The 24,989-nt window shown below is 41.1% G+C and overlaps 1 protein-coding gene across 1 annotated transcript; it reads right to left on the reverse strand.

Annotated features, from left to right (window-relative positions):
• Positions 1-678: 678 nt before the first annotated feature.
• VRTN (vertebrae development associated) lies at positions 679-6,694 on the reverse strand. Its single transcript, XM_031952528.1, has 2 exons — positions 6,531-6,694; positions 679-5,828 (listed from the first exon to the last, which is right to left on the reverse strand). The coding sequence occupies exon 2, from the start codon at positions 5,825-5,827 to the stop codon at positions 3,791-3,793; it is 2,037 nt and encodes a 678-aa protein (XP_031808388.1). The 5' UTR covers position 5,828; positions 6,531-6,694; the 3' UTR covers positions 679-3,790.
• Between the last annotated feature and the right edge of the window lie 18,295 nt (positions 6,695-24,989).

Below are 24,989 nucleotides of genomic sequence, written 5' to 3' on the forward strand. Positions count from 1 at the left end.
GATGTCCTCTTGGCATTCCAAGGCATGCTTCTCCAATATCACCTGGATTTAGCAAGAAGATCCAAGTTCAAATGTTACATAACACTTTCTGTGGAATCCCAATCCACTTAACTACATCTCAGTTTCCTCATCTGTAAAATGGAGATAAATGGTAGCACCTACCTCAGATTTGTAGCCAGGACCATCTGAAACGATACCTAAATGTTAGTTTTGGGTATTGTGACTCTCAGGCAAGAGAAGTCATCCCCTAACTGGTGAGGCTGCCACCAGAGTTGGTCACCCCCTAGGCCGAGTGATATTTGCCTATCTCCTTCCTCCCAGCTCTCCCTGCCTAGCAGGAAAACGCTGCTGGAGTTAAGCGGATTTCATGCTATTTTCAAAGCCATTTTTCTAAGAGGGGAAAAAAATTCCCCCTAATGTTAAGCCTACTTACAGCTGCTCATTTCCCCAAAGGCTGTTCTTCCTACTCCACCATACATTTGTGCAGCAATTACACACACACACACACACACACACACACAAACACACACACTCACACACAACCCCCCCACCCTTTGTTCCTCACAAGCTCGCTGTGAGGTAAGTGGGGGCTTGTATTGTTTTACTTGTTTTAACAGATGGGGAAGCTGAGTTAGAGACATTCATTAATTGTGCTGCCCAAGGCCATGCAATTAGCAAGAGGCAGAGTTATGATGAACACTTTTTTTATTTATTTCAAATTAAAAGATCATCCATTTTAGAACTGGTGATTGGACCCCTTCATTTTACCAGTGAGGAAGTCCTCATCCTCATTTAGGTGACATACCTAAAGCGATAAAGCATTCCCAAAACAAGAACGCTCCTTGAGGGAAATATATATATAGTATAGAATTTTCCCCATCATCCATGTCAGTGGGACAAAATAAGATTCCAACTGTGGAAAACAAGAGTTAGAGCATCGTTTTACCCCGGAGGCCTCCATTCTCAACTGAATCCCAAGATCCAGACTCCTGAAATTCTTATTCTCCCAGTGTAAGCAAAGGGGCAGCCGCAAACTCCCAAGTCAAGCTCCCAAAGGGGAGGAAATCTAGCAAGGGAAGGTGACCCATACCTTACACTTGTGGACAAGTGTGACCGACTGGGCAGGAGAATTTCTCTCAATTTTCTTACCGGGATGAGGAAGGGCAGAGTAGACGAGGAACTGGGTTTCAAATCGGGAAGATTTCATTTCAAATCCTGTCTCAGGATCTTTCTCTTTGGGAGACCAGGTCCTATTTTCCACCTAAATTTGTTTCTTCCTTTGTATATATAGCAAAGGATCTTGGGTTCAATGACCTTTGATTTCAAGTTTCCCCCAAAGATGCTTCATCAATCAGCACATTTTTCTGATATTACCTTGGTGCACCACGGTCTAGTTGTCCTTAATATAAATAAGGTGAAGCCTTCTCTTCAAGCAAAGGAAAATGTGAGAAATTGGGCTAAGAGTGGGGGAAGATCCCACTAAGGGTACCCCCTTACCTGGCTTTTCCTCCTGTGGCATTAGGGTGCCATCTGCTGGTCTCGAACAGATAACAAGAGCAAACCAGTTGGAAAGCCAGCATGGCTCTTTTGCACCCCAAAAAACTTAGGAAGCCACCCAGTCCACCCCTTTTATTTTTGAAGATGAAGCAAGGGAGGGCTGGGAATAAAGAAACCTGTCCAGGTAGCGGAGCCATCGTTTGAATCAGGTTCTCCCATTCCAAAACTAATACTACAGTATGACTATATATGCCCACATTGATCAAAGTGGGAGGAAAGCTGGCATCCTCCAAATTGCCCTTGGGTTCCCATGGCTAGCCTCAGGGATGAGAGCTCTGCAGATGAAGGGAGCTGGAGCACCGCCCCACTGGGGCGCTGCTGATTGGTCCAAATATGCGAGCAACTGGTTCCCATCCTGCTGGGCTGACTGGCCCAGCAGTCACTGAAAAAAACTTGGCTCTTCATTGATCCTAAGCCAGCAGAGGATGGGAATAAATGAGGGAAAGCAGCATTTAAGCTGAGAGGGATATGCTTGTCATCTCCAGGGCTTCTTAATTTTTTTCCACTCACACCCCCTTTTCTCCTGAAAATTTTTTATAAAGATTCCAGGTAAATGGATACATAAAATAAGGATGCAAATCAAATTTACTGATAATCATGATTTTGCAATCTTTACAAGACCCCGTAAGGGATTACAATTCACAGTTAAAGAAACTGGGATCGAAACCCTTTATTTCCAAGGTGAGGAAATAGAGCTAACTAGGTCAAATGACTTGTTTAATGTTCTCAGAGAACACAAGTTCAGCAAAAGAAAGGGAAGAGGCAATGGACTGAAGGCAAAAAAAACCCCTACTTTTTATTGCTTTACAATTCACCAGACAAGAAATTTCACCCACCCTATCCCTACAACCTGCTTTTCATTCACACAACGGAATGGTCCCATATCTTTATGTGGAAGAGCCCACTTCTGGGCTGGCAATCTACTGCTCTATGGGGAAGAGCTGGGAGACCTTGCTGAGAGAGAAGGGGACAGCTAGAGGACAGATATTTAAGGCATTATTATACCTGTGGTATCACTGGGTGGCAACCTGGATGTGATCTCTTAGAAACACATCTAGTTAAAGAAGGCAGATGTCCGACTTTTCTGTCTTCTGGGAGAATAGAGGAAACTTTTTCCCAGGCAAACAGACTAGGCTGAGCCAGGCAGTATTCCTGCTTCCCCTTTAAGCCCCCCCAACACATAACCCCAGAAAGAATTTGGCTCTCCAGTCAGTGGGCTAAGCCGGTTTGGACACTTCTACTCTCAGCAAAAGTGGTGAGGAGGAAAAGAAGCTAAGACTAGAACCAAATTATTACCTCTATAGGGCCAGCTTTCAGCACTTCCCAAACCCCCAAATACATGCAACTTCTCTGAATCACACTGACCCTGTAAGAGGGAACCAGCCTCCAGACACACCAGCATTCAGATCTCAGCTTGATGCCTTCACCCTCAGGAGCCAAAACACATAGCAACGGCTTCTCACTCTTCAACACCCAAAACCCACCACACTCCTGCTGCAGCTTGGCCGAGATAAGTGAGGGGCTGGGGGATCAGGGCACTTTGAGCCTGGCAGAGTTCCCTTGAGTTCAGGGGTCAATAGTAGGGAAATAGATTAGGCTTGGATAAGCAAAATCCCCACATTATAAAGGCTGCTGCCCCCATGAACGCACCCATATTCCAGTTCTCTGCCTGGAAGCCAACACCACCATTGCTGCCATGATTCCCTCCTTCAGTTCTGTCCATACCCGATAGGGTCTGTCTGAGCAGGGAAGTCTGGAGGGGACAACTAATTAAAAAAAAAAAATCCTCAAAAACCATAGAAATAGAGGTACACAAACCTTTCTTACCATCAAGGTTGGGAAAAAATAAAAAATAAAACAAAACAAAAAACCAGCCCCTCTCCACTTTCACTAGTCCCTAAAGTCCCTGAGAAAATGAGCATCCGCTCCAGTGGGTCCCTCCCCACCAGTTTCATTCTCCTCCTTTTTCAGGAAAATCAGCAGAACTTGAAAATAAAATTAAAAAAAAAAATGAAAATAACAAGAGACTACGAAACTGAGAAGGCATCTTATGTCCCACAACATTAAGACACGGGCAAAGCAGCCCAGCCACCTCCTGGGACTTTGTACCAGTGGCCGAGGGGGAAAGAAGTTGGGCCAGTATTTTCTCGGGAGGGCAGGAAAGGTGATCACCGCCGCCCGGAGTGGGTCCTGGTAGGATGTGGCTAAGCTCCAAGCTCGCTGCCCAGGCATCTTAGGCGTCCACCAGAGTGAGGCCGTCATGGAGGGCTCGCTTCCACATGTAGTACGTTGACCGTGCTGTGAAAGGGAAGTGGGCACTGAACTCCTTGTAAGAGGGGAAGGTCTTTGACTCAAAGCGTCGCTGTAAGAAGAGCTTAGCTTGGGCCTTGAATTGGGTGGTGGCGATCACATCCATGACAAATACCTTGCCGTTGCTACTGCTGCCCCCGCCCCCCCCACCAGCCCCTCCTGCCACCGCGTACCCAGACAGGGTGCCGTGATAGGGCCCCAGGGAGCGGTCCTCCTTGGGGGCTCCCTCCTTCTGCACCGTTGGCACCACGGGCTTCTCCTCTGCCTCCACCTTCCCCACGGCTCCCAGGGCCCCCCGACTAGGGGCCGGTAAGGGGAGCCGGGATCGAGAATTAGCCCTGCCTTTGGCCGTGCCTTTCCAGAGCCAGAAGGAGCTGGGCGAGAGGGTGGGGTAGCGAAGGCGGAACTGACAGAAAGGGAGGCGCCCGCTCTGGACCTGCCTCCTGGCAGCCCGGCGCAGTCGCTTCTGCCATCGAGCCAGAGAGGGCTTCAGAGCCAAGAAGCCCCGGGAGCTTGGCGGTAACCCAGCCAGCCCCTTCCTGATGGGAATGCCTTTCCCGGGCTGCAAGATCTCCCCCATGGGAGGACGGAGACTCCCCCCGGGAAGGGAGGGTGGGATCTTGAAATTGGGATTCCCCTTGATGGCCTTCCTGCGCCAGTTATAGTAGGTGGACCGAGAGATGCCGGGGAAACTGCGCTTGAAGCATCGGTAGGGCACGAGCGTGTTCATGGAGATGCAGCGCTCCAGGTAGCTCTTGGCTCCCTGCATGAAGATCCCCGTTGGGGAGGCGTCTGGGGGGCAGCTCTTCTTCCCCTCTGCCGACAGCTTCTCCAGCTCCTCCACCTCCAGAGAGAGCCCCGAGAGGGGGTCCTTGCTCACGCCACCTTCAGAGGGGCCCTGAAGCTCGTGTTTCCAGGCGTAGTAAGTGGACCTGGAGATTTCAGGGAACATCTGGCGGAAGCGCTGCAAAGGGATCACGTTGCCATCCTGGAAGCAGGACTGGAGGAAGTGCTTAGCAACGAAGCGTGTGGCTGCCTTCTGGCGGTGTTCTCGGGACTGGCGTTTCCAGCGGTAAAAGGTGCTCTTGGTGATGCTGTAGCGTTCGCGCAGGTGGGAGTAGGTGAGCCGGGGGTCTCGGTTCAGCAGCTCCAATGTCTCTGCTGGGGGCACGGGGGGTGGGGGTGGGGGGCTGGCCACCTCGGCCTCCACTTCCTCCAGCCCCACCACCGCGGAGAAATACTCAGGCTTGAAGACCTGGCTGGCCAGCAGCTGGCCCGCCAGCAGCTGGCCCGACCACATGATGTGGAGAGTCGAGGGGGGCTGGTTGCAGCAGCGGGGTCTGATCAGCCGGTGGAAGTAGGGCCGGATCTTGAGGTTCCACATGGGGTAGATGGAATAGATGTTGTGCTGGAGGACAGACGCCAGGGCATAGAGGTGCCACACATTGGCAAAGCTGTCGGGGAAGCAGGTGGCCTTGACATCCACATCAAAGATGGCCTCCAGGGTGGCCGGGGGCAGGCTGGTCATTTCCGGGGTCTCCTCGGAGCAGAGGGAGTAGCGGACAGCCTGCAGCATCACCTTGGAGTCAATCATGCCTTTGAGATAGTAATGCTTGTTCAGCAACATCTCCACCACGGTTCGAGCCCGCAGCTCCGGGCTCAGGCCAGGCCCGCCCCACAGCAACACGCTGGCGGCCTCAAACAGCCGGCTGCCCTTCCCCTTGCATGCCAGGGGCAACATGTTCTTGGGGGCGTCTTCCGGATACAGGCTGAGAGCCACCGAGTCCACATCCATCTCGCCCTGGAACTGGTCCCCACTGCGGCAGCTGGGCAGAGAGAAGGAAGACAGGGTCTTCTTGGCTTCCAGGGCAGCATTGGTCAGGCCCTCCAAGCCGAAGCATTCAGCTGCCTCCTGGAGCTCCTGGAGCACCCCCTGCACCAGCTGCGTCCGAGAGATCATTCTGTAGGAGGAAAAGGCAAGGTCAGAGAGGATGCCGCAAACGGGGCTACAGATCACTTCTACCTCCCGCCCCCCTTCTTCCAATGCTCGACACCTGGGACTCAAGCCTTTAGCTCCTGAAAAGGCTTCTTTATAGGACTGCAGCACCTGGAGGCTCTTGTTCCTCTTTTTCAAAATAAGGTTTTCCTATATCTATCTATCTATCTATATCTATATATATGAAAAAGGTTTAGGAGGATCCCAAAGGAAACTAGCAATACTGAAATACAAGAAAAAAACAATTTCACAAACCTCAGATTAAGAATCCCTTGCCACAGGATCCCAGAGCCAAACAGGATCTTTCTTCCAAATATATTATTTAGTCTCATTCCCTCATTTTTTGGAATGGCAAAGGATGAAAGATCATCAACTGATCTGTCCTATGTCACCTAAGTTTTAAGTAGCGGAACCTGAATTTACACCAGGTCTTCGGATTCCAAACTACCCCACACTGTCACAAACTTACTCGTTCTGCACATAAGGCAAGCTAAAACCCGGTGGGGTGATAAAATTTATCCCAAAGATCATGTAGCTAGAAAGTGGTAGTCAGGATTCTAGCCCACATTTCCTGGCTTCTGCAGGGTTATTTCCAGTAATACCCTCTTCACATCCCATATCTCCTCCCAATTCCTGTCCTAAAAAGACTCTTCTTCCAAAGACAAACCTAGGCAGAGGGCAGCAAAAACTCCCTGTGGCCGATTCCAGAAAAGGGGTAGCTTGTCCCACTTCCTCCCAGAGAAACTCTGGGTCCTAACTTGGCAGCAAACACAGCTGGGACTGAGAATGTAGCATGGGGAGGAGGGGTGGAGGCCGTAGCTCCACACTCTTAAGCAGAACTAAATGCTAATATAATTCAGGTGGAACATCCGGAGGCTTGATAGTAGCCTTCCCAAAGAAACAAAACAAGGGGCTAACCAGCCAGGTGATTTGGGAAAAGGGTTGGGGGTTAATGTAACTCATATTAAGAGAGGAAAAAAAGAAAAAAGAAAAAAGAAAAAGGGAAAGAGAGAGGGAGAGGGAGAGAACTAGATGACAGCCACTTAGTTTTCCAGTAGTGTCCTATATTTTCAGCCCTTTCCCCCTCCTCCAAACGTCTATACTAATAGGCAGCAGAGCTTTCTCCCATATCTAGTAGCAGGTTCAGATATTTAGAATTCAATAATGTCCTCCCAACTCCCTTACAAATGTATCTTCCACCCAGAACTTCCTAAATTTGGGATGGGCTGCTGTGCAATAAATGAGGGGACTGAACTAGTTGTGGTATTTTAAGTCCCTTTAAATTCTAGATTTATGATCCCACAGACCCTGTGAAATAGGGCTCATTATTTACATTTTACAGATGAAGAAGCCAAGTCTCAGAAAGTTTACCTGACTTGCTCAAGATCATATACATTCCGTGAGATGAAGTTTGAACCCAGGTTTTCCCATCTTGAAATCCAGATCTATCTTTTTCAATATGCTGCCAAAATTATCATACACTCCATATAGGAAGAGTACTCTACCATGTGCTGTCATATACACCTATTGGATTTCAGTTGAAGAATGGAAATGAACCTGCCCATTCTCTAGAATTAAGAGTGACCCCAAACCAAGGATGGATCAATCATCAATACTTACTCTCCTAACTGCACATGTTTAACAACTACATTGCAATCTTGGGGAGGAGATAAGGGGGAGGGAGGGAGAAAATGTTGGAGCACAAAGTTTTACAAAGGTGAATGTTGAAAACTATCTTTGCATGCATTTGGGAAAATAAAATGCTATTTGAAAAAAAATTTAAATTAAAAAATTAATCTCCTACCACATATAAAACATCATGTAAGATGCTGGGGATATAAAATCAAAAATAAAATGATTTGTTCCCTCTAGAAGCTTATATTCTATAAGAAAAGACAAATTATAAGTATATAATAACCATGAAATTATATAAGTATTTAATAGCCATGAAAGTATATAACAGAAATGAAAGTAATACATACTAATTTCAATGGAAAGAAGAGGTGTGAGCAGGTAGGCGAGGAAAGGCCTCATATAGCAACTGGTGTTTTGCTAAACTCTGAAGGAAAACTAGAGATTCTAAGAGACAGGTAAAAAGCTCTTTAAAGGCGCTTTCTAGCTAGGGATCTACGATCCTATAATGACCTTGGGAGTTTTTGATTTGGGATGACTGGAAGGACACCAGTAGCTCTAACAGTAACAGGGAATGAGTTGGTACAATGGCTAGACTGCTGAGCCTGGAGTTAGGAATACCTCAGTTCAAAATCTGGACTTTTACTAGCTGGGTGACCCTCAGGTTCCAAAATTGTAAGAAAAAAGGTGGGGAGGGTAAAAATGATAATACCCGCAATCACACCTATCTCTGAGGGTTATTGTAAAGATTAAATGAGATAATACTTGTAGAGGGCTTAGTCCAGTGCCTGGTACAGAGTAAGCACTATGTAAATGCTAGTTATTTATTATTATTAATATTAAAACGGGAAGGTTTAGGTGGACCAAGTTAAGATAATGAATTCGGTTCAGGCTGAATTAGAGATGACTCCAAGACTGAAACTCAGGGAGAAAGATCAAGATCAGAGAATCACCAACATAAACACTGAAGCAGATGAAATCAGCCAGAGAAGGTATCCCTTGGACAGCCTAGGCCTTGGGGCACACTCATGCAAAAGGGGGTCAGAAGATGAACGATCCCACAGGAGATTGTGGAGAATCAAAAAAGGACAAGGAGAGGGCAACATTACAGGAGCCTCTCCGGAGAATAAATAAACAATGTCAAAAGCTACAAAAGAAGGTCAAGGAGAAAGGAGCAGGCCGGGGGGTCAGTGGTCACATCAGAGGTCAGAAGTCAGCTGGCCAAAGTTTGACAAGCAAATGGCCCTGGAAGGAACACGAGAAGGGAAGGTCAGAGAGCTCAAGAGATGATGAAGTCCAACTTTCTCATCCTAGACAGGGATAAAATGAGGCTGAGAGAAGCTTTTCCAAGGTCACATAAAGCCATGAAGTAGGAGAAAGGAGATTCCGTCTCCCCCAGGTTGCAGGGTGCCCAAAAGCCCCATCAAAGCTCCTCCGGTCCTGAGACGCTAAGCAGACGGATGGGGCAGCAGATGGGGCAGCGGATAGAGCCCGGTCCTGAAGTCAGGAGGCTCCGAGATCTCGGCCCTTACTTAACATAGACTAAACAAATCAGCCACTTAACACTTGCTGGATGTGTGAGCCCACAAGTCACTTACCCACAGGCATATATTAAGTACTTACTTACTGGGAAGCATTTAGGTGCCCGGCACAGAATTTCCACCCCAAACATTACTGCTCACTGAAGGAACAATGTAGTCCTTTCCCCTTAAGCTCACATTCCAGTGGCAGAGGCGACATGCAAATAATTATGTACATGCAAGGTCTACACAAGGTATCAGTGTGGGTTGGGAGGGTGGGGAGGGAGTGGGGAGATAACCCAGAAAGACCTCTAGCAGATTGTGGAAAATCCATGGAATCGGAATTTTCCTAAATTAGGTGGAGTTGGGAGGGATCTTAAGCTTCACACTTAAAACATCATGTTTTGCATGTACTGATCTACCTGCCATCTGGGGAAGGGGGTGGGGGAAGGAGGGGAAAAGTTGGAACTGAAGGTTTTGCAAGGGTCAGTGCTGAAAAATTACCCATGAATATGTTTTGTAAACAAAAAGCTATTAAATAAACACAATGTTTTGTCTCCAATAAATGCTTAATTAATGTTAAATGAACTGAATTGACCTCAAGGATGCTTTTCATATCACTGTGTTTCCCTGGGGCTACTACAACTGAGGAATATGGACAGTAAACGACAAGGAGTATGCTGGACATGACACCATTTTTCATTCATAGTCACTGTCCCCCAAATCTGCAATGTTCTCCCTCTTCATCTCCACCTCCCAGCAAGCTTGGTTTCCTTCATGTCTCAGCTAAAACCCCACTTTCTACTTTTCTGATCCTCTTTAATTCTAGTGCCCTCCCTCTGTGGATTATTTCCAATTTATCTTGTATATAGTTGTCTCCACCCCCAACCCCCTTAAATTGTGACTCAATTAATTGTAAACTCATTAAACCTTGAGTTTAGGTACTGTCTGCTTTTCTTAGGATCCCTTCACATAGTAGGCACTTTATAAATACTAGTTGACTAACAGGGTTAGCCATCCTGGGTCTTCTATAAAATGGTCTGTTACAAAAAAATTTATTCTCTTTCCCTTTCTCCTCTCAGTCCCTGCCGGAGTCTGTGTGCATATCACCTCCTAGGTTCTTCAGAAATACCAAAGCCGCCTCTCCCCTTACTTCTCCAACACCGTCCTCCCCAGCCCTGTGTTGGTGGTGGCAAAAGAACCAAAAGGTGAAAAAAGCATTTAGGATCTCAAGGAATCTCAAAGTTGGAAGGAATCCATGTTTTCTTCGCTTAGTACACCCCCTTCCAAAGAACTTGCCAGGTGCTTGTTGGCAAGGGGCACCCAGGTTAAAAAGACCAGGTCCCAGCTTACAAAGTTAAGGCCAGCTAGGTCACCTTAACCCTCTCCGAGACCTGTGTATTAAACCCTAGGAACTGGGTCCATCTTGGTGTTTCCCTTCAGTAGTCCTCCCTTCCCTCTTAGCTAATATAGTCTGTCCTCAGAAGCTCAGCAATTACCATACAGTTTCCTCTTGGCCCGTAATCCAGGATAGTCTCAGTGACTTTTAGTTATAATAAGCTAAATAATAGTTGCATTCAAAAACCATTTATTAATGTATTAAAACAGCCCTGCCCGCAAGGAACTTGTATTCTGCTCTATTTCTTCTCCCTAGTCTTATCTTCCCAGTTCACAGGAGAAAAGGTCAAACTATGTTTTTATTGTCCAGTGTGGAGCCCATAGCATGATGTGTTCTTTCATTCACTCTCCACACCAGCCAGTAGCTTAACAATTCACATCCATAAGGGAACTCGGCCAGCCTCTCCCCAGTTCTTCCTTCTCACTACATCACTAGTTACTCCAGTTCTGGTCCTCATTCCCGGCTCCCCATCTTCGGGGGGAGAGAGTGACTGCCATGTTGAGGAAGTTACTCTTTCTCCCTCCCATGGTAGGCAGCAGGTCTTATACGGAGCCCAGGCAAATAGGACACCATGACTGGAGTGGCAGTTGGGTGGGGAAGGGATGTCCAGATGAGGGAAAGACCCGTGGGACCTCAGCTCTCAGAGGGGTAACTTCCACACAATATAAGCGAAATCTAAGACTGAGATCTGTTACACCTTTCTTTAACCCAGAAGTCTCAACTAGGATAAGGCACAGCCACTGGCAGGCCCAAGGCATAAATGGGAAAGGGGAATTAAAATAGGGCGAGAGGAAAAGAGGAAAATACATTGAAAGGGGAAAATACAATGGTATTAACAGCTGCCCGTCAGCACCAGCTGCCCAGGGTGTGGGGAACTAACCAGACCCATAGCAGACTCAAAAAATAAGAAGAGAAAAAAGAGAAGGAATCACTTGGTGCTTCATAGAGAAAAGGAGAAGTTGACGGGGTGACCTCTAAGGTCCTACATACAGTACAAGATCGTGTGTCCAGGAAAGAGAAATTCCAGAAACTGGGGAGGGGCCAAGCTTAGGTTCATTGTGTTGGATGGTGAAGGGATTTGGTGAGGGTGGGGGTTGGGAAAAGAGAAAAATCTTCTAAAATAATCTCTTCCCTTTATTCTTTTTCTCTTCTCTCTTCAATTTTTCTCTCTCTTCTCTACCTTTCCCTATACCTCTAAATCTACCTCTCTCTCCCTCTCTCTGTACCTGTACCTCTACCTCTCTCTCATCTCTTTTTTTTCCCTCTCTTCTTCCCTCTATTTCTTTCTGTACTTCTCTCTCTACTCTATCTTTCTCATTTCTCCTCTCTTTCTCTCCATTCCTCTCCTTCTCCTTCTCTCCCTGTACCTCTGTTTCTGTCTCTCCCAATCCCAAAAGCAGCAGGGAAAGAAAAGTAGGTGCTCCTTTGGGGCAGTGACTCCCTGACCCAAGGATGTGACCCTCCCTACTTCCCCCCATACACTTCATTAGGACTCCTCATTCTCCCAGAGCATAGGCTCCAGACACCCCAAGCTGCAGGCGTTGACTCAGCAATGGCATGCACCCAAGACAAACATACCCTTCTCCACCCAGACTGGGACATTAAGGGACTTCATCCTACTGACCTTGTAGCCTGAATCTGCAGGGCTCCCAATATCTGGTCCCAGTGTCCACTTTCTTGCTCTGTACTTCTCAGCCTTGTATATTTAAATCCCAGGACAGGATTCCCACCAGGTCTGGCTTCCCCAGCTGGACACCATATTCACACTGGATCTGGTTTCAAATCTGGAGTGAGCCATTTTACACTGAACCAAACCATTCACGGCCAACTGGCGAGTGTGTGAAAAGATTTAAGCTCCTCCCCTCCCCCCACCAGGAAATAGTCCATCCTCAAGTGCTCTTGTCTCAAGATGAAAGAAGTGTAGATTCGGGGGGTCACTTCCAAAGCTAAAGTGATAATAGCTATTGTCCCAGGACCCTCAAATCAGCAGGACTTCTTAAAGTGGCAGCTCTGACCCCAAAGTCTTCAGGAAATCCACCCCAGTTGAAATGTCCCAATTCCTAATTTAAAAAAAAATTTTTTTTAAATGTAGAGTCGGGAAGGAGAGAAAGTCTAAGACTAAGACTGTCTCCCTAGGAGAGGTATAGAGAAGCAGAGCACAGGGGTCTGGAAAACAACTCCTTGAATTGTCAGGGACCTTGGGGGCTCTTAGTTTTTCCCTAATCCACCCCTACTCTTTCCAACCACTGACCCAGTCCCTTCAAAAAAGGTCAATAAGAAGCTGGAGTTCTTAGCTTCAGAAATACAGCTTTAGGAGTCAAGGGAAAAAAAAAATCACCCCTAAAGGAGCCAAGTTCTATATCTCATTCCCTGAACTCTCCAGTTTTCAAGACCATTCCTATTCAAGAGGGCTCACCCTGTAAGCCTCCCAATGGACCTCGGAACCCTATCATTGCTCCCCATGATGGGCCCATTCTCCTCAAAGGTCATGTTGACTCAACAATTCTTGTGAACCTTCCAAACGTCTAAACCAGGACTAAAGATGTCAGATGCATAAGTGTGTGTCCGTGTGTGTTTAAGTGTGTATATTGGGGGAGGGGTTCTTTAGGAAGAAAGTAGCCAGGAAAATAAAGAACCAAACAACCAGGGACAAGAGGGTGGGGTGTATGGCGGTGGAGAGAGTCAAATCTTTGCCTCCTCCCCCTTTGATTCACCTCCATTGGCTTATCAACAGAACACGAGAGAGGGAAGAACTTTCAATCGGGTCCTATCTAACCTTTCCCGGTGGGGGAGACTAGACTGGATAGTTCCCTGCAGTGTCTTTTCCCCAGGCTTTTTCCTGTCTGGTTTTAACCCTTTGTGTGCCCCGAATTACTTAACTACCCAGCTTCCACATCCGTTCCTCAGTAAATTTTCACCTGTACACCACCATCACCCCTCCCTTCCCTCCCGACCAAACCCAGCTCCCCACACCAGCTATTACATTCTTCAAATGTCAATCCCTCTTCTTTAAGTAGCAGAAACTGATTTACCTTACCTTGGACAACTACCGTCAAATGCTCCTCCATCCCGCTCCTTCAACTTCTTGAAATCACCGAATCCATCTTCCCAACTCTCTTCTTACTCTTCCAGTCGTCGTCTACACCTAAGAGTTGAATTGTCTGTGTGAATGTGTCCAAAATTTCTCTTTAGCCCCAACTTCTCTATTTAAGTCTATTTTGATTTCTGAATCTGTGATCTTGATCTGGTCCGATCCTGACGCATCCAACTGCATTCTGTATATCAAGTTTCTGGCTTCTATAAATCCAGGGTCTCGACAAAAAATCCTACAGAAATTGTAGCTCCGCCAGTCCTTCAGATGGAGGTGAAAGACAACCATCCCAATTCAATTCAATTCAACTCAACCAAAGTTCATTAAGTACAATCTAAAAGCCAAGCACCAAACCGCACAATTATACAAAAAACAAAACAAAAAAGTCCCTGCCCTTAGGAAATTTACATTCTACTGGGAATTTACTTACCTCACTTTTGAGTGTCATCTTCAACTCCTCCCTTCAATCTCACATTCAGTCAATCACTAAATCCTAATCTCTAGTTACTTTCTTCAATTTATTTCTCAAGGGTTCCCAAGGTCATTATTCCTGCCTCACACCTTTCTAGTAGATCCCAGCTTCTTAAATTATGGGTCTCGACCCCATGTGGGATCTCATAACTGAATGTGGGAGTCTAGAAATTCTGATTTATTGTCAGTAATTGTTTGATTTGTATGCCTTTCTTTATATACCCATATATTTGTGGATCACATAAAAATTTCTTAGCTGAAAAGAGGTTGAGAGTAGAAAAAGTTTAAGAAACTGTATTAGGTGCCCTTTTAAAAAGTGTATTACCATCTTAATTAGTGTCCTTGCTTTCTGTCTCTACCTTCTACACTGCCTTGGTATTCTTATCTGATACATAGCATTGAAAGACCCATGTTCTTAAAAGCCTCCCATGGCTCCCCATTACTTATATGATATATTCCAAACTTCTTAACTGGAGCTTCCAAGCTACCTTTTTACCTTAATCTCATACTGCTTCCCTTCAATTACTCTAGGTAGTAGCTAACCTTAGTTCCCCAATTTGTCCCTCCCTTTCTTAGTCCCATTGCCATTGTTCTTTCTATCTCTAAAGCTACCTCACGCCCACTCTCTATCTGTTGAAAATAAACTTTTGAGCACCTCTTCCATGAAGCTTGCCCTGAGCTTCCCCACTGTATTCCAGAATTAAATCTCCATATATTTATTATTGTTTGACTTTTAAAGTCCTTCATAACTTAGCTCCCTTATATCTTTCCAGTATTAACACCTTACTCTCTTCCCTTTATTCTAGTCCTAAATCCAGTGATTTATTATTCCTTTAAAGACACTCTTCTGACTGCTCAAATTTTCTTCTTTAAAAAAATTCTTTTAATTGATGTTTTTTACAGCACCAAAATTTGTCTCAATACCCCTTCTCACTCTTTCCCAGGGAGCTATCCAATATAGTGAATTTTTTTTTAAAGAATAAGATTTTTAAAAATCAAAACATATCAAAAAGTCTGAAAATATACACAGTGTAACAGAGGACCTTTCACCTCTGCAAAGGAGTAGGATGGGGGTACCTGCTCATATATATATATTTTTTAATTTTGCAACTCAAATTGGATTGTTTTGGGATTGTTTCTTTCTATTTACATTGTTGTAGTGCTTGAATATATTGTTTTCTGGCTCTTACTTTTCTTCACATCATATCCTGTCAATCTTTCCATCTTCCTCTGTATTCAACATACTTGTCATAATTTACAGCATAGCACTATGTCATTATTGATGTATTTTCACTGGTTGTACCCTATGCCTGAAATGATCTCTCTTCTTACCTTTACTTCTTAGCTTCCCTTCAAATTTCAATTAAAAATTGCATTTTGCAAAAGCTTTTCCTAATCCCCCTTAAAACCAGTGTTATCCCTTTGATATTATCTTCGATTTTATCCTGACTATATCTTGTTTGTACATGTTTGCATGGTGTAATTCAATTGTGAGTTCCCTGAGGATCGGACTATCTTTTGTCCTTCTTTGCATTCCTAGAATTTAGGACAGTGCCTGACACATAGTAGGTACTTATTGACTTGACATATCACAGTCTAATTTGTATTATAGCTCTACTTATAAATATCTTATTTACAGCACCAAATTATGAGCTCCTTGAGAACACTGACTTACCTCATTTATCAACTGAGGTCCCACAGGGCTAGCCCAATACTTTACCACTTAATAAGTTTTTTTTTCTCCCCATTAAATTTAAATGAAGGCTTCCCTATCATTATCAAAAAGCATTTATTTCAGAACCATTTACAATGAAATTAACTCAGAATGCTGTCTGCCTGTTACATAAGAGCTTATATGCTGATGGATGATACTGACATAGATGAGAAGAAATGAAGGAGGAGAGAGGGAGGGAGGGAGAGAGAAAGAGAAGGAGGGAGAAAAGGAGAAAGGGAAGATAAGAAGGAAAAAAGGGGAGGAGAGAAGGGAGAAGATAGGGAGGGAGGGAAGGAAGGATGATGATGATGAATTAAACATTCCCATGTGTATAAAGAACAGAAAAAAGAAAATTGAATAAGAAACTTCAAATGTGTATTCAATACAGATTGGGTTTTTAAAAGTATGTGACAGATTCAACACATTAGCCCCAAAGCTGTTCTGTTTATTTCCCTTGAAATTTTCTTCTGTTATATTCTGAGTATTATATAAAAATGTTTTACTGATGCTCCTTTATTTCTTTAGCCAATATGTCATGTCACTTCCCCCATTAATTTTCTCTCTCCCTTCAAAAAAGTGCTTTTATATGATTATATAGTGTAATAAATAAGCAGAATAAGCAAAACAAATAAATACGTTATCCATATTTGAACACATCTCATTTTGTACCTTTAATACACCTTTCTATCAGGAGGGGGGAAGCATGCCTCATCAAGCCAATCTGATGATTGGCCATTACACTGATCAGAGATCTTAATTCTTTAAAAATGGTTTTTCTTTATAATTTTGTAGTTATGTTGGAATCCTTACAAAGTGTTAACTCATTAGACTTGATAGAGACAATAATTATCTAATTTAGCATGACTCAGTATGATTGATCTGATCCTACAAGGAGATGTTATGGGCCAGAACTTGAAACAAGGTACTAAGTGTAATTGAGGAGACAATGTTTAAATCTAGTTTAGCGTTGATTTAATCATACAACAAATAATGTTTTCCCAGTGATATAATGATTGGTGTGTACTTAGTGAACAGCATATAAGCAAGAAGCTCTCAGGGCCAAAGAGCACTCTGGGAGGAAGCCCACAAGCCCAGTCTTGGAGGTGAAGTCAGATTCATTCCATCTTCCATCTTTGTGCTGGCTGGAGGCTGAAGAAAGCAGAGGCAAAGGACAAGCTGCAAGAGCTCTTGGAGCCAAGCAGTTAACCTATCTGGTCCCTTCCATTCACCACTTTCTGGGTCTCTCCACATCACCTGGCAATTATCTAAAGATAGTGGAGCTGCTCGCACTGAACACTGCCCTTCCGGTGGGTTATAAAACCTGTCTGCTGGAGCCAGTGCATCTTTATCAAAAATTAAAAAATTAATGGTATAGAGAACTAAATTTAAAAGTTCTCTAGAGTTACCTGTGGCTAATTATTGTCTCTATCAACTCTAATGAGTTAACACTTTGTATGGATTCCAACATTATTATATCAATTGTTCTCCAGTGTCTATTCATTTCATTCTGTATCATTTCATTAAATCTTCTAAGGTTTCTCTGAATCTCTCCTTTTTTCACTTCTTATGATATAATAATATTCTTTCACATTTACATACCACAATTTTTTCACCCATTTCCCAGCTGATAGGTACCTACTGTGTTTCAAGTTCTTTGCTATACCAAAATAAAAATAGTAACTAACTTTTATATAGTGCTTACTATTCGCCAGGCACTGTGCTAATCACTTTACAATGAAAATATCTCATTGGGTCCTCACAACAACCTAGACTGCTATAATTTTATCTATTTTAGAGATGAGGAGACAGACAAGATGTTAATGACTTACCTAGGGTCATAGACTAGCAAGTATCTGAGATCAGATTTGACTTGACTCAGGGTCCTGCACTCTATCCACTGCACCATCTGCCTAATTATCTATAACAAAAGTGTTGCTATAAATGTTTCTGTAGATTAGACCATTTCCCCTCTTTCCTTGATCTCTCTAGGAATCTAGTAGTGATATTACTGAGTCAAAAATAATGGACAGTTTAGTGACATTTTAGGTGGAGTACCAAATTGCTTTTCAGTTCACTTTCCTGTTCAGTTAGTCGGACCCATTCTTAGCACTCCCAACAATGAACACATGAGTGTGCCTGTTCTCCCATCATGCCATTTTTATTTTTTGATCATCTTTGCCAGTTTGCTGGGCTTGAGACATAACCTGTTCTAAATATGCATTTTTCTTGTTAGTAATGTAGAACATTTTTCATATGGCTATTGATAGGCTTTATTTGTTCATTTGGGAACTGCCTGTTCATATACTTTGGTTAATAACAATTATTCTTATCTATTTGTATTTGGTTATTAGACTTTTTTTTATAGAAATGTATTGCAAAATAGCTTCACATGAGTCTTTTTAAAGTGGGGTGGGAGGAAGAGAGAGAAAAACAAATGTTAAAAATTGTTTTTCATGAAACTGGAAAAATAAAAATATTAAATATAAAAGGTTTTTTAAAAGAAATGTATTGCAAAGATTCATTCCCAATTAACTATTTTCCTCATAATATTAATAGCTTTGATTTTTCTTTGAATGAAACTTTTTTTCAATTTTATGTAATCATAATTTTATCTTCTGTAATCTTTTCTACCTTCTTGTTTGTTCTTTTCTTATCCATCATTTTGAGAAGTATTTTCATTTTTCCTCCTCTAATTTTTTCATAAAGTGATATTTTACTTCTAGGTCATATATGAATTTAGAGATTATTGTAGTATTTGGTAGGGATATTGACCTAATCAATATTCCTTTTTTAAAAAAAAAAATAGTTTTTATTTTCAAAATACATGTAAACATAGTTTTCCACCTTAAACTTCCGCAAAACTTGTGTTTCAAATTTTTCTTCCTCCCTTCCCACCACCTCTCTCACCTAGATAGCAAGTAATCCAATATTTGCTAAGCCTAATCCTTACCAGTTTTCCCAGTGTTAGGTGGCTTTAGGTTTATTGAACCTTATATTACTATAAGGGTTGAGGCCATCAGATGATCTTTAGGCCATTCATTGGATCCAAGATCCAATTAATCATTACTTATTTCCATCTCTATAACTAACGAGGGAGCTATGTACTGTAATATTATCAGATACACATCATTTAACAAAAGCATTAAACTTGGTGTAAAAAGTCCTTAGTTTGGAAGGAATGAAAACTGTTGGTTAAAATGAATGTTATTATGCAGTATAATCATGGATCTTTTGATAAAATAGCAAGTCAGTTCAGAATCTGGAAGTAAAGTGGCTGGCTAACCAATTGGCATAATGACTCTAGAGAAAATACTTTAGGGAGGAAAGACTTTCCTTCTTCTCTTCTACCCCTTGACTAGAGGATGACATCATGAACTTGAAAATGCCAGAAACTGTCCAGACTTATCAGTGTCCCCAGAAAAGCAGTATCTAATGGAAACATCTGCATTAAGATTGACAAACTAAATACAATGAGGACAGTATCAAGAATCTATAAGGATCCCAGGAAAAAGATGTATCATATTTAAGAACTTCATAAGAATCCCAAGAAACGGAAACAATAATTTCCAATAATCAGGAGCTATCACCCCTTTGCCACATATGTTCTCTAACTTTCCCTTGATTTTGTGTGTACTTCTGAAAGATTGTATCTTAGACTTTGAAGGGAATGTATTATTCCAACTTTTTTTTTTTTTTTAACTGTACCACTTTAATAAATATCTGTTTCTAAAAAGCTAATTAACCCTAGCTGGCTAATGTCAAAAGATAATCAATAAGGTGAGCATTTATTTATTTTTTTATTACAGCTTTTTATTTTCAAAACATTTTTGTTTGTTACTATAATCTATTCTGATTATACTTAGCCTAATATTGAAACAACTCAGCACCCCTGGCAATAATTGAACTTGGTGATTATTGTATAATCTTTTAAAATCTGTTGCTAAATTCTCTTTGCTAATATTTTACTCCATATTTTTTCTTCAATATTCACTAGGGATATTGGCTACAGTTTTGTTGCTGTTCTATTTTCCATTTGTTTAAGTATCAAGATCATATTTGTTTCAAAGGAGCAATTTCGCAGATTCCCTTCTTTTTCATCTTTTACAAATAGTTTATATAAAATTGGAATTAATTAACTTTTGTGTGGTTGATAGAATTCACTTGTAAATTTATGTGGTCCTGGGTTATTGGGGAGTTTTGTGAAGGTTGCAAAGCTCATTTATGGCTTCTGTGATTTCTTTTCTGAGATTGGGTTACATAAAGTCTCTTTCTTGTTTAGTTAAATTGAATATTTCATATATTTGCAAATATCTATCCACTTTATTTCTTAGCAATTTTTTGGTATAAAATTGTTTTTAATAATTTCCTTTATTTCTTCTTTACTTGTAAAGCTTCCTTTTTTTCCATTTTGGTACTAACACTTTGGCTTTTTCTTTTTGTTTTAAAAATCAAATGAATGTTTTGCCTGCTGTATTAGTTTTTTTCCCAGAAAAGCTCTTTTTAAAAAATCAGTTTAGCTTTTTATGTTTAAATTTGTTTGTCCTTTCTGATTTTAAGAATTTCTTTTGTGTTTATTTTTTTTTTAATGTGTAGTTTTTTCTAATTTTTTTAGTTGTATGGTCAGGTCATTGATTTATTCTTTCTTTCTTTTGCTGATGACAATATCTAGAGATATGAATTTCTTTTTTTTTTATTTTCTTTTATTTATTTGTTCTAAACACTGGTAATTTAACTATGGAAACTTTTTCCATTGGTTCATTCATTCAACAAATTTTTTTTTGAGTACCAAATATGTTCCAGTTTATGTGTTAGCTATTAGGAATATTGAGCCCCTCCACCCTCCAAAAAAATCCCTATTTTTTCCCCTTATTTATTTTTTTATTACAGCTTTTTATTTTCAAAACATACACATGGATAATTTTTCAACACTGACCCTTGCAAAACCTTCCAAATTTTTCCCTTCTTTCCCCTCCCCTAGATGGCAACATGTTAAAAATATAATTAAATCTAATATATGCATATATATTTATACAATTGTCATGCTGTACAAGAAAAATCAGATCAAAAAAGAAAAAAGAGAAAGAAAACAAAATGCAAGCAAACAACAAAAAGAATAAAAATACTATGTTGTGATCTACACTCAGTTCCCACAGTCCTCTCTCTAGGTATAGATGGCTCTCTTCATCAGAAGAACATTGGAACTGGGCTCAATCATTTCATTGTTGAAAAGAGTCATGTCCATCAGAATTGATAATCTTATAATGTTGTTGCTGTGAACAATGATCTCCTGGTTCTGCTCGTTTCACTCAGCATCAGTTCATGTAAGTCTCTCCAGGTCTCTCTGAAATCATCCTGCTGTTTGTTTTTTATAGAACAATGATATTCCATAACATTCATATACCTAACTTATTCAGCCATTCTCTAATTGATGGGCATCCACCCAGTTTCCAGTTTCTTGCCACTACAAAAAGGGTTGCTAGAAACATTTTTGCACATGTGAGATCCTGTTAGAGATAGAAATTTCTTTCTAGGAAGTCAAAACTGTTCCATTTGAAACAGCTGTTTTTGTTGGCTTCTTCTTTGGGAGCCTGTTGGTGAGATAAAAGAAACTGTTTTATTGATTGGCTGGAGAAAGGCTAAATCAGCAGAGAGAGCTCTTCAGATGCTATGCTGATTGGAAGAGAGCTGAATCCTGCTGCTGAGTTAGAACTAATATTACTTATTGCTCTTAAATACCATTTAAAATCTAAGAGAGGGAAAAATCTCTCAGGGATGCCCTTTTCCCTCTGTGGCCATAAAGAGAGAAAACCAGAAAGGAAATACTGTCTTTGCTTCTATTTTGCTTTGAGGTATGCTAGAAGTTGATGGGAGATAGCAGAATCCAGTTTAGTTCTGGTTGGGCTTGTCTGCATTGCCCAGAGAGCCAATCTAAGCTACTTTGAAGTTCTCTGGCTTAAGAGAATTGTTTGTCACTGAACAAGTCCAATGTTGACTATATTTTTGCTTTTTAAAGAAAGCATAACATTTTCTCAGTGTACTGTTAGGGTGGCTACAAGATTTTTTTTAAAAAAGTTTATCCCTACTTCAGTGGATTAAGAGCCAAGACGATCATCTTTGCTCAACAGGAGATTGCTGCAGAATGGAAGAGGAACAGCTAACAGGAAAGAGGTTTCCTCTGATGTAGACGGTTCCTGAAGGTACCAAGGTGATTAAGATTTGCAATTCTGAGATTTCTAGGTATAGAAATTTCTGCAGTTTTGTGCCTTTTTGCTAGTTTTCTATAAGTGCGGATTTATTTTCCCCAGGGACATTTCATGCCCTGACATGTGGTGGGACAATATAACTTCAAGTTTTGGGTGAACCTTGATACTTTGATTATTATTGCTTTTGCCTTACCATAAGTGTTTAAGAGTCAAAAGAAAGATATGAGATGACACTCTCCATCTCCCCCCACTACTTTGTAGAGCTGAGATAGAAAGTCAGTAGGTGTGAAACATTTCATATATTGTCATATTTCTTCTTAAATATTGTTCTGTTTTGTTGATTTTTTTCCTTCTTTTTCTTTTTCTAAAAATTATTTGTTCTGTGAAATGAACTAAGATGGAGAGGAATACAAGGGGAAATTTAAGCTATGTAAAAAACAGACAAGATCAATAAAATTATTTCTTAAAAAAGAAAAAAGTCAATGGCAGCATAGTGTTTTGTGAAAATAGAAAGCATACCATTGTGTACTCTGGAAGATAAACTGGAGAGTAGTAGGAGTATACCCCAAAACATAAAGATCTGGGTTAATCCCTAAGGCACGAGAATTTGAGAAGCAATAACATGGTAGTATAGTAATGAAAGAGGTTGAGTAACCATAGAGTGGTTAGTATATGATAGTATAGTAATGTATAGTATGACTAGCATTTCAACATGAGAAAACCCATTGTAATTATCATATAAGGGTAGGTTAGGAATAAATCAGTTCTAGAAGAGAGAAAGCAAGTACAGATGAAAACTGCTCTGCCAGTTCCTGGCCCAATCTAATTGGATGGCAATTTGGCCACACTTATGCTATAGTTGGTTTTGCCAAATTGATTTTTTTCTTTCTTTTTAAACCTTTAATACAAGGAATGGCTTTCTGGGCAAAGGAGAAGAGGGACTGAATATGATATAAAAATAAAAGGTCTAAATAAAAACATTTCTTTTCTGGGAAGAGCCATACAAGCAAAGGAAGAGACTTCTGGATCTGAAGGTACATCTGAGATGTCAATTCCAGGGCTACAGTGATCTTTCAAGATGGAAAATTGTGATAGACCACAGAAATCTACTGAGAAATGGAGAGGACACTGAACTTAGAGTCAGGAATATCTAGATTTAAATCCTGTCTGTTAATTTCTGACTATATGGCCATAGGCAACACATTTGACCTTTCTTTGACTCATTTTTTAAAACTATAAAATGGATTGTTGAGGGGCAGCTGGTTGGTACAGTGGACAGAGCACCAGCCCTGAAGTCAGGAGGACCTGAGTTCAAATCTGACCTCAGACACTAAACACCTCCTAGCTGTGTGACCTTGGGCAAGTCACTTAGACACAATTGTTCCAGGGGAAAAACATGGATTGTTGAACTCTAAAGACTCTTCCCTTTCTAGATCTTTGATCCTATGAACCCAGGCTCAATTCCATGACTTTCAATTAAGCATCCACATTTTGCTGATGATAACATCTTATATATGTGCCAGACACTTTGTCTACATTCCACTTTCTTCTCAATATCCCTGAGAAGTAGCAAGAGTATCATCATCTCCATTTTACAGATGGGAAAACTGTGCCTCATACAAGGGAAGGAACTGCCCAATGTATCAGAACCAGGGTTCAAATCCCAATCTCCTTGTTCTAAATACAAGGATATTTTATTTATACCACCTGACTCTTAGAAGAAAGCAAAGCTCAGAGAAGTTGTGACTTCCTAAGATTCTCACCTCGGTCTCAACTATAAGTTTAAGTATTTTTAGCACTTATTTTGTTCCCAGAGCTCCATGATAGAACTTGGGGATCCTAAAACAAAAGAGAATAAGTTTCTGACCTCAAGGAGTTTATAATCAAGTGTAAGATAATATACATAGATGTGTATGTATAAAACACTTAAAAATCATATACTAACTGTAATATAGATGTATAACAATTAATTTGGTAGTCAAAGTGATTGGGAAATTAAAGATTGGTTGAACAGGAAGAAATCTTAGAAATGATCTTTTTAAAAGCAGGATTATTGGGGCAGCTAGATGGCACAGTGGATAGATTAGCAGCCCTGAAGTCAGGAGGACTTGAGTTCAAATTTAGCCTCAGACACTTAATATTTCCTAGCTATGTGACCCCAGGCAAGTCACTAAACTCCAATTGCCTCAGCACAAAAAAAAAGAAGAAAGTTCAGTTTTCAAGATTATGTACTTGACAAAAATCATGTACAGGAAAGGATATATTAGAAGAAAAATTATATTAAATAGAAGAAAAGGTAGAAAGAAAAGGTATATTAAATATTAAATTCCATGCCATTTTCTTTTTTTAACATGTTAAATATAACATAGTAGTACCAACCCTAACTTCTTTGTGTCTCCTCCCTCCCTCCTTCTTTTCTTTCTCCTCCTCTTCCTTCTTTCCTTTCTCCTCCTCCTCCTCCTCCTCCTTCTTCTTCTCCTTCTCCTTCTTTCTTCTTCATCATCTGCCTATTTGATCAGCATTTGAGTTGAAATCTGGTTTAATATACATTTCTCATATTAGTAATTTGGAACTTTTTCTTATGGTTTCATATGATTTTCATATGGTTCATTGATAACTTTTATTTCATTTGAGAACTGCTGATCCATGTCCACTGAACACTTCTTTTCAGTTAATACTTCTTATTATCATATATTTATATCAATCTTAAAACATAACTTAAATATTATACAATTATCAGAGACATTTTCATGAAGATTTTTCAAAAAATTTCCCTTCTTGTTCTATTTATTTTGCTTATGTAGAAATTTAAAAATTTATATAATCAAAATAGTTTATTTGATCTTTTATGAGCATATCTATCCTTATCTAAGTAGGAAATCTCCATCTTACTATAGTTGGGAAAGAAATCTCTTTCCTTTGTTCTCTAGTTTTTTAAAAATATGGCCTTTTACATTTAAGTCATGTGTCCATTTGATAATTATGTGATATTTAGTACAAGATGTTGCTTTAAATGTAATTTCTACTAGACTGGTTTCCAGTTTTCCCAATCATTTATAGAAAATGTATATACCAAAACATGAAATATCCTTATTC

The sequence above is a fragment of the Sarcophilus harrisii genome, chromosome 2 (genome assembly GCF_902635505.1).
Source record: "Sarcophilus harrisii chromosome 2, mSarHar1.11, whole genome shotgun sequence".
Classification (NCBI taxonomy): Eukaryota; Metazoa; Chordata; class Mammalia; order Dasyuromorphia; family Dasyuridae; genus Sarcophilus; species Sarcophilus harrisii.